Consider the following 10926-nt stretch of genomic DNA (forward strand, 5'->3'; position numbering starts at 1 on the left):
TCAGAAAAATATTCCTTAAACTAAAAAAGAAAATCTCGCCGCGGTTGCTTTTCCAGCTTAGAAAATTGAGACTCCTCTTCTATTGACTTCTTTTTAGATGCAACACTAAGTACACTGAAAGGTGCTTTTTCATTACGTTGCCAATGGCAGAAGCAGATACAACAAGGATGGATTCTCCCTTCAGCTTAGCATCAAGAATGTGGATTTTGCCACGGTGAGTGATTGTGATTGTTTTATTCTTTGTATCCAAAACAGCCCCAACACGAAAGTGCCAGGGTATCCCCAGTAACACATCACAACCATTCAACGGCATAATATAGAACTCTTATGTGTCCACGTTGCTTTGAATATGCATCCTCAACTTGCCTATCACTGGAGTAATGAACTAGTTGAGTCCTAAGAAAGCCATATCTGCATCACAAAGGACCCATCTCTATAGCCCATAAGAGATTGAATGACTTGAGCTTTCAGCATCAATTTCTTAAAAAAAAAAAAAATAATCAAAAAGCACATCTATATAGTAAGCAATATGCCTATTCCCTAGATTGGGTACCCATGGATGGCTTGCAATTTCTATCTTTCGTTCTAGTGCGTGAAATTCGTGCTTTAGTGCAAGAACCTCTAGTGATTGAGAGTGAGGTAAATCAGGCACAAGCTCAAGGAAGGGACGTTGACTATGAAGCGTGCATGTGTGAAAAGTGAGGTTTGATAGACAAGGCAAAAACGTACTTTAGAGGTGCAGACAGTGGAATGTGGTGAAATACTTTATTTGAAGAACAAGTCCTCATCCTTGAATAGTTCAAGAGTAACATTACTACTTTGTGCAATGATTTTGTATGGCCAATACCTTGTCCTCCTTCAGAATAAGTTGTACAACCTCAAATTCTATCACTTGAGGTTGAAGCTTTAATCAACATACCTGCACGAGAGATGTATCTTGGTACGCGATGATCTCATAAAAAACAAGAAGAGCTCACTAAAATGTGGGCAAGTTTTGTACAAGATTTGAAGGTTGGATCCATGATTGCAACTCTTGCTCAAGAGGACCCTCTTGGGCATCCATTCTGGATTGCAAAAGTGATAGAAATTCAAAAGTCTATGCAAGGGCAAGTAACTTCCATTTTTGTGCAGTGGTTTAGGACTACGCATGCCAATCCATTGAAAGGTAAATATGCTATAGAAATAGTTGCATGTCCAAAAAAGAAAAGGGCAAGAAGGGGTACCAAAAACCGATCTTAGAGAAGTAGACATACTTGTTTATGATTTTCAATATCTCAAGTAAATGCAACAAGCATTAGCATTTAACATGTTTAGCCGCATTCAATTGGCATTGTGTACATTAAGAATATAGTCTTCTAGCATCTAACATAAGAGCGGTAACCAATCTATTTTAGCAAAGCATGATCCACCACATACAATTGTCATTTAAGTCTCATACTAATAAATAGTGCCTCTTCCAGGATATTTAGGATTGGTTGCATATTCATCGGGGCAACCATTCGTGCAAGATGAAGCCGGGGCCGTGAAGCCGGGGCCGCAGCAGGAGGTGTGACAGATTGTGAACTCGTGCAATCAATTGAGTTATTGGTACAGTAGGGATTTCCAGCCAATCTGGAAATGAATCAAGCAAAAGTATGTCAACAGACAACGCACGGTACGTAAAATCATATCTATGGACGGCCCGGGTATGCTGAGAACAAGAACACTCACAGTAATTGTTGTGTGTAATTGCCTTTGTCGAGTATTGTCCGTCACGTTTACGATAAGAAGTGAGGAGCTTGCGTTGAGGGACAACGTGCCGTTCAATTTGTTCGACCCAAGCGTTCTGTAATTACGTTACAAAAAATACATATATAACTTTCAGCCTGTCCATTCTTTTGGCACGTCGACTGCTAGCCCGATGTATGGAATTCATGAAATACTTACACATTGGAGATGTGCGAGAGCATAAAAATATCCGAGGGTATCTCGCCAGTCAAGTTTACAGATTGGAGCGATCTGTAAAAGAAGGATGTGAGAGGATCAAACGATTAAACATTTGCCCAGCTTATTAATGTGGCTGTCTGTATGAAAAATTGTGAATTTGGGCCTCCTATCGGACGAACGGTTGGACAAACAAAGCAATTCATAAACAAGATATCCGACTTACAGCAAGTAGAGATTTGTCAAATTTGCGACCCAACTTGGAAACGGAGAAGCGTCGAATGGATTGTTGCTAAGGTCCGTGCCATGGGTAAAAACGAGGCCATGAATTTCAAGTAGTCGCAATACTTCGTTTGAATCAACGAAAGCAGAAAATAGAGTCCAAAACGACATGTATAACAACGTGCTACTTGTAAAATTTCTTACAGAATTTGTAGATTGGTATTGCTCGAAAGATCTGGAAGTTGGCCAGTTAAACTGTTGTGATTTAGCTGCCTGTGGCCCAGAAGAAAGCAAATGGGATATGAGACAACGTCAGCCTCTCATTCAGGGGAAAATTATGACTTTGAATGGAAAAACGTCGGAATTTTAGAAAACAATTTCTGAGATGTTGCAACTAAGAAGAAGATGATGGAGAGAGAAGTAAGGAGCTTTGTAGCATACAGCTGAAGGAACTGAGCCAGTGAGCTGATTGAAATCAAGTCGCCTGCCCAAAAGAAAGCAAATCGTGAAGAATGGAACATTTGACTAAAACAGAACACAGAAACCATAAGACACACAACAATTGGGTACAACAGAACACAGAAACCATAAGAAATGTAGCTTTCCCCATTATTGAAGAAAGAGCATATGGTGGGCATTTTCACTTACACTATATGAACATATTTCAGATCACCAATCGACGAGGATATATTTCCTGAGAAATTGTTATCGTGTAGCAATCTGGTCACGAAAGCTCAAAGTGTCAATGATTTAGAGCACCTAACTGATAGAATCATGAATTGTACCTTACTTTCCCCATAGCAGCAAACCTTATGCAGAGCAAAAATTGGCAGAACCCACTCACAAATGTTGCATCTGAGAGTTGAAGATGGACAATGGAATGCTCCTTGAGAATGAATTATTTTGTAGATGGCTGTCATGAAAGAAGGAGACCATTTCATGCCCAAAATCCATGCAAGGCTAAGTTTATATATTTAAACGAGTATTGGCATTGTATGTGTTAGCAAATTGTATTTATCCCAAGAAATAAAGAGAAATACTTCATTTTGACTCCGATCAAAGAAGATGACTTTGGTCAATTAGAGCCATTTCATTATTTTTTTAAATTTGGGTGCATGGTGGGGACACCCATGGAAAGCTAGGATTAGTCAAGAGCACAAGAATGCATGCACTAACACACCAAGAAGGATGACTTGGAAAATTGTCTATGCTTTTAAAAATGCATTTATAGGCTTAGAAAGCTCCAATCATCTTCTAAGACTATAAATGCATCTGTACAGGTCTAATCAATTGAGTACTATAGATATTGGGTTCTTGGTGGAACTCACTCCTTGATTGCAAAAAAGAACTTAGCACATAGTATGAACACATTGAAACATTCAAAAGTACTTTGTGTTGGGTGTATGCTTGATTGCAAGTCATGGGGGGGAAGGGGGGTTTGGGGTGTCACTCTTCATAAGCCCCATATAGCACGTGTGAGCAAACATGTATTAAAATACCCCTATTCTTTATTTTTTACATTTTCTCATATACCCAAGCTACATGTATACAAATTGCAATCTTAAAATTTAGCCCACCCTCCATAAATCTACACATATAAATTACACTAGCTTGCTATTTTATAAATCCCCTCATGTACGTAAAATGCACATAAGTCCTCCTATTAAAAAGTACCCCTCCATGAACTAAAGTGCTATGTTACATGTTTATGAGAGTGACCCCTCAAGCTCGCTTGATAAAAGAAGAAGTCGAGATTCTTACCCTCGACCACAATTCGGATTCAAATTTTATATTGAAAATGAACTTTTGGCAAAAAATAGGCTCTTTCATAATGAGAAAGTTGAAGATCTATGGCAAGAAATAAGGTGGATGAGAGTTTTTGGCTTGCTCTTTGCGACAAATGTGGTTTAGAGACCATGAAGTAAATTTTTCGAGGTGGGGATCAAAATCTCAACACAAACTACTATGGCAACTTCTTTCGCTTGCTTTTTGAGATGGTGAAGTCTAGGATTTGTAAGAAGAGATATTTAAGCTTTGGGAGTAGGGGAAATTAAAAGGCCAAAAGCTCACAAAACCTTCTCAAAACTCTAAAGGTAAAGTGGATATAAGTGATGATTTACTAAAAAACATCCTTGAAGAAATGAAGATTATTACATGGAGATCGATGCAAGGAATACAAGAAAAAACCTTAATCCTTGGGGTTCTCTCATGTGTGGAGGCTAGAAGTAATTCTCTTGAAGATATGGGTGTGTAATTTGAAAGGTACTTTTCTTCAATTGTTTTAGATTTTAAATGCATTTCATGTTTTTAGCTTTTTTATTTATTTATTGCACTTTTTTCCTAGCAAAAATAAACTTGCACATGCATCAAATTATGATTGAAAAGTGGAATTGTACAAACTAAGATGAAGTGAGAAGCTTACATCCAGAAACAAATAATCCATCACAATTAGAGAGATTTTTACCCCTATTCTTAAAAGTGGTAGGTAGTTGCAAACTCCTCTATTTTCTCTTTTGGCATAATCTCCATTATGAGTTCAAAATTTTGTCAAATTGGATACTAGAATTCAAAACGCATTGTTCTGTGTTTGTTCTATTCATTTAAAAACTAGTTTCTATGCTTATACTTCTTTCCCTTGTGTTTTTGGATCCTATGTTTTTTCTATTCATTTAAAAACTAGTTCCTATGCTTATACTACTTTCCATTGTGTTTTTGGATCCTGGAATCCAAATTTGGTAGTCAAAATTACTGTATTGTTCATTTGGTAAAGCTTTTCCTTGTTCTCTACTAATATCTTTGTGTTTAGTTTACTAGAATCACGACTCATATGTTAGCTTGAAGAGCATTCCTCTTAACTTTGGACAACATCTCTCCCATTGACCATAAGAAAGAAAGAGGAAAGAGGAAGCACAACAAATAGAGAACATTCCTAATGTGTTCACATTTGTTCCTGACAATGTTGGTTCCTGACAATGTTGATGAAGTTCTATTGACCTTTGCGTGTGCATGAAGGAAGAGTCAAAGAAATAGATCATTTTGTTATGGCACACCCTTACAATTTGGTCATTGCAAATGCTCCTTATGGTTTTAGAACTCCAAACTCCATCAATGATGATGTCACAATATGGCTTTTCTTCATCCCAAAAAGTAATTGAGGATTTTGGTAGAGTTAAAACTTGTGAGTCTCAGTCACTAGTATTTTTCCATGCTTATGACTAAAAAATAATAGTGTAAAAAGCCTTTTTTTATTTAAATATTGTTGTACCAGCTCATTGTTTGGTAAGTTCAAATCAATCACAATTGTTCTCATTAGTAAAAGTTTTCATTTTTTTTGTGCTTTCTTCTAAGCTTTGTTTTTTTTATTGAGGACAAAACCAAACCTTTGTGGTTACAACCTTGATCAACTTTCATGGGTGTGTGAGCTTGCTACAATTGGTTTTCAATCTGCTTTAGGTAACAAAGTTATAAGATTGCAACAACAAAAATAAGTGGTCCAAACTATTTTGAAAGGCTTGGTGTATGTAAGAATGTTAAGCGCAAAAGCAGCAGTGAGTTACAAGGCATCATTGACCCATATCAAAAGCCCTAATTATTATTATGGATTTAATTAATCTTGTTCTTATCAAGGGAGAGTGGATAATGGACCTCTTTGTAGGTACAACTGTCAGTGCACTTAAAAGAGGCAAAAGTGTGCTTGCACTAGAGCGTAACCAACTACAAGTCAAGTTCATTAAGCAAAGAGTGAATGCCCTTAAAGAACTGCATGATGAATTCTGCAAGGTTGGGATGAAAAGCCCAAAGTCTGATTCTTGATTTCAATCATCTCGTTGATCAATATTTGGGGTCCTTGATATGGATTCATCATGTGATGGGATGCATCCGAGAAGCATAGCTTTCTTGTCATCACAAATAATGGCATGGGAAGGTCCTTTTCCTTCAGTCTTGTAGTTATAATGGACAACACAATTAGAGAGAATAAGAATTATACTTTGCTTGTGCTTTTGAATATTTTGGTGTAGAAAAGTATCTTCACTGAGATCAAGCTTGGTTTTCTTTTGGTTGTCAACACACATGATCAAATTGATCAGATGAGGACATTCTCAAAGGCTAGCATGACAAAATGTCCTCACTTTGACAACAATGATTTCACTTATAATTGAATCATATACACCACATCCTCATGTGCTACATTTGAGAGACACGTATGGCTTCAGAAAGTTTGTAAATTGCTTAAATTTGTCAGAGACATGTAGTCAAAAGCTGTACGATCTAATCTTTCCTCATCAGTTTTGCATAAGGAAGAGATGGTAAGACATATATGGATGGCAAGCAATACATTTCATCTCCTACATGGCTACAAGATACTTGATTGTTAGTTCTATATCTTTGATTCCATATCATATGATTTGTTCTTCTTTGCAAGATCCAATGGAGGTTTCATCAGAAGTGCAATGGTGTCAAAGTCAAAAGAGGACATTGAATACCATACTTATGCAAGATGAAGTCCCATACACATGCAAGGATCTTATTGGGAAGAGAAGTCCCACTCATCAGAAAGTAAGGATCTTATTGATAAGTTACACAAGGGATGAGGACACAAGATGGTGGAGTGAGTTCTTTGAAGACCAATACCGAATTCTTTCCAAGCTTGAGCATAATTATGAGCTGTATTTGGGTGCATGGAGGCCTCATGAAAGATAAGGACGACTTATAGGATATAAAGGTTGATGCCATGGTTGCAACACTTGCAAAGGATGATCCTCTTGGCCATTTATTTTGGATTGCAAAGGTGATTGGTTTGATCAGGTCTAAATCTAGAGACATTATTTCCCTTTAAGTGCATTGGTTTAGAACCAAGAGTCATGACATATACAATGGAAACTATACCCCTGAATGGTCACAAATGCTCAATGGTAGGAGAAATCAAAGAGTGGGAAAAAATCAACCTCATATTAGTGTGCTTGTTCTTGATGAGGTTGACATGCTTGTTTATGATATCCAATCAACCAATGTGGGACATGTTTGCAAGGACACAATTGGCATCATTAAACAAAGGCTTCCCACTACGAATTACATTGATGATGCTAGACCCTCTTCTCGAATTAGTCGAGGATAGTCAAAAGTAGCATTCAGATTGCGTAGGGATGAGGACAAGGTGATTGCTGATAGTGCCAAGAAGAATGAATCATCAACTTCCTTTCCTAGTGATGATGATACTTATAGTGAGGAACTTAGGTGTGGGGACACAGATGAGGATGCAATACATGATGATTTATAATCGAACTAAAATAATACAAAAGGTGTATTTTAAAGAGTGGGTATTTACTTCTTTCATTTAAGAATTTGAGATCATGTTAACTTTTCCCCATATGTCTAGCATGGTTCAATGGAGAATGTGCTAAATTTTATATATTCAAACAAGTTCCATCAAATAAAATATTTTCTCTTTTTGCATTTTTTTCTCGAGACTTACGATAGGAAGCCATGTATCCCAAATTTGAAATTTTTAAGGGTGTAAAGAGGAATATTACATTTAGTTTTTGTTTCTATGCATAGTTCTCACTTAAGATTGCATTTTTTAAAGTTGTGTACAGATTTCATTATGTACACTAACACCATGATTTCTTGTATACTTTAAAAGTTATTGTCTTTATGTTTCTCTATAGTGCCATGTGTACTATTAAATTATTATTTTTCTTGATTATATTTGTATAAAAATGTGAAATTTCCTAGAATCTCAAAATGTACTCTTGCACTGCTGTGCATATGACATGTTTCAAAAAATGGCGAAACCTTAAGCAAATGTGTATGATGCATATTTTTTATGACTTTCCATGTCATGTGTTTATTGACATAGCAGTTAACATCCATGTGTCAGCCTCCTGTGTGTGTGTGTGTGTATGTGTGTGTGTCGAGACCTTGAATATTTTACAATAAGGGCTTCATTAAAACTAAGGCCCTATTCCCAAAGTGTACTAGTTAAGAAAGAGCAATTGAGAATGTTTTGCAACATTTTGCATTCCTATTAGGATTCTAAGGTGTCCAATCATGTTCAATCTCTTAACATCACGTCATAGGTACTTTAAGGATCTTTTATGGAGTGAAATGTATTAAAATATAAAACATGAAGGTTGTACTCACTCCTAGATAGTGGGATGCTACTTTCAGTAAGTTTTTTGCTAAGTATCTTTAGGGTCTAGATCCTTGAAATTTGTAGATGTGGCATAAAATGTTGGCCAACTTTTTCCAAGCGTGATGAATATTAGGATGAAGTGAATTCAAGAATCACGAAAGCTAGAGGATGAAGTGACAAAATCACAGATTCTTGGCCGAGTGGGCACGCCAGGGCATCTCTGATCATTCCTTATAGGCTCCATGGCAACCAGCCATTCGGAACACTTGCTCATCCGCCACAAAAACAGGCAAATGGAAATTGAACCGTGGGCATGTGTATGGACCGGCTTCGTGCCCACCGTGACTTTGTGCTACATCTTCAAACCCATCATCGGCGCATGGCCGTTGGTGTCCACCTTGATCGCCATGGCGCTGTGTGCCATTTTGAAAGCTATGAAGGACTTCTTGGGCGAGAGGATTGAGGCTCAACTCCGGTGGACGGAGCGGAAGCTGGCGGAGGCAGAGGAGCAACTGAAGGAGAAGGAGGGGGAGGAAGCGATTACAGTGGGGCAACGGGCGGAGGTGAAGATGGCGAGGGAGGCGGAGAGGGAGGCGAGAAAGGAGGCACAAGAGTGGAAGGGGGAAGCGGAGAGATTGGCCAAGAGGGTGGAGGAGGAGAGGGCGGCCGCAGAGAAGGCCCGCGAGGCAGCCGCGCGGGAGGCGACGGCGGCAGCGGAACGGCTCAAAGAGGCGGAGCGGGAGGCACAAGACTGGAAGGGGGACGCGGAGAGATTGGCCAAGAGGGTGGCAGAGAAGGCGCAGGAGGCGAGGGCGGCGGAGCAGAAGGCGCGGGACATGGAGCGGGTGGCGACCGGGGTGCGAGAGCAGACCGAGTCGGCCGCCGCCAGAATCAAGTCTTTGGAGGAGCAACTGTCCCAAAAGGTGGCTGAGAACGTGACCCTGGCGGAGGCCATCAGCCGCCACAACGCCAGACGCCCCCGCACTCGCCCCTTCTAACTTCATCCCCAATGTATTCTCGTCTCTCCTCTCATCCCTCTATATATTCCATGCTTTCCTTCCATCCTCCCCCATCTAGGTCTTTCACCATAGCCCCACACATTCACAGCAATATCACATTCTTCCTCCCCCATCTAAGCTCTTTCACCATAGCCACAGCAAATATCACACGCTTTCCTTCCATCCTCCCCGCTTTCACCATATCCCCACACATTCATAGCAATATCACAATTTCTTTTCATTTCATAGCTTCTATAATGAATATATCTCATTCTCATCTCCCATTTCCATACTTATACTCATGTAATCCATCTTTTGATTTCATAGCTTCTATAATGTGTGTCTCTCTAGTACACAAAAACCATCTTGTGACAATTCCACCTTACAACCACATACTATGTCCCATATATAGTTGCTTTAGCCAAGGTATTCTAGATGAACATATCACTAGGGCATCTAGCAAGGTCACACAAGTTACCTACATGAGAGGTGCCAAGCATGAGGAATTTGCTAGCATTTAGAAAAGGACCATTGTTGTAAATATTGTGGACATGACACGATATTAAACCTTTTTTAAATTCTTTTTTTAATGCAAGGGAAACAAATACATTGTGATCTACACCCTTTCAATGTCATGCTAGATTTCACCAAGAATCATAGTCCACGGGTTGGCATCATTGATTGGGAATTGCTACTTCGATACACTGAATCAAGAGAAGCTGTTAATTTTGTGAAGCGTACTTCAGATATGGATGATGTGACTTATAAGATCAAGAAGACTACAGCAATAAGACAAAATCGACTCCGGCCTTGGCAAGCTCCACAAATAATCGACCTTGAGAACACCAATGCTTACAGTAAAGAATCAGATGTGTTTGCCATGGGATACATGATTAAAGAGGTTATTAATTTTTATAAGGAGTGTAAGGAACACTACTTCAAAGAGGATAACACAAAACAGTCAGCATGGAGTGGCAAGTTGCGGCAGATTTATTTCAATGCAACTAACTATATGTTTGTGGAAAAACAAAATAGAATGACATTGGCCGAGATGAATAATCGACTAGCAAGATTTAACACTCAACCCCATGCCTGTTTGCGGCTTGCAGTTGAGATGATGCCTCAGTTTTATTAATCCAATTTTATTATAAAGCTAATGGACAATTATGTTTATAAACTATAATGTTACTCTTTCAATGCATTTTGAATACTAGTATATGCATCTATACTATTTGAATTTAATAAAGTATTATAAAATATATTTTTTTAAAATTCTCAAATTTTTATCTTCGTGCTGTAACTTCTTGCATTTTGAATACTAGTATATGTGTTTATAGTATTTGAATTTAATAAAGTGTAAAGGGTCTTAGAATGTATTTTTAATTTTTTTCAAAATTTTATATTTGTGTATTAGAATTGTGTATTAATTTGGGAAGAGTTTGTGTTTATTATGGTTAAACTCAAACCCATGAGTCATGCATACAAATTTTTATTATAATGATTAAATTTAAACTCACCAGTCATGCACAAATTGGCAATCTAAATTTTGCAGGTCATGCACACACAGGTGGAGGGGGGGTTATAATTAAGGTTCTCATTTTATTTTGAAGTACATCAGTCTCCTATCATGGCATCTTTTTTCAGGATTCA

At 38.3% G+C, this 10926-nt stretch overlaps 1 protein-coding gene across 1 annotated transcript; it reads right to left on the bottom strand.

Annotated features, from left to right (window-relative positions):
* Nucleotides 1–1535: 1535 nt before the first annotated feature.
* LOC147897941 (uncharacterized) lies at nt 1536–8687 on the bottom strand. Its single transcript, XM_087380151.1, has 6 exons — nt 8676–8687; nt 2587–2670; nt 2150–2418; nt 1927–1998; nt 1711–1825; nt 1536–1611 (listed from the first exon to the last, which is right to left on the bottom strand). Exons 1-6 carry the CDS (start codon nt 8685–8687, stop codon nt 1582–1584), a joined length of 582 nt encoding a protein of 193 aa, XP_087236277.1. The 3' UTR covers nt 1536–1581.
* Between the last annotated feature and the right edge of the window lie 2239 nt (nt 8688–10926).

This window comes from Dipteris shenzhenensis, chromosome 10, assembly GCF_047967505.1.
Source record: "Dipteris shenzhenensis isolate YYH24624 ecotype China chromosome 10, Dip_SZ_1.0, whole genome shotgun sequence".
NCBI lineage: Eukaryota > Viridiplantae > Streptophyta > Polypodiopsida > Gleicheniales > Dipteridaceae > Dipteris > Dipteris shenzhenensis.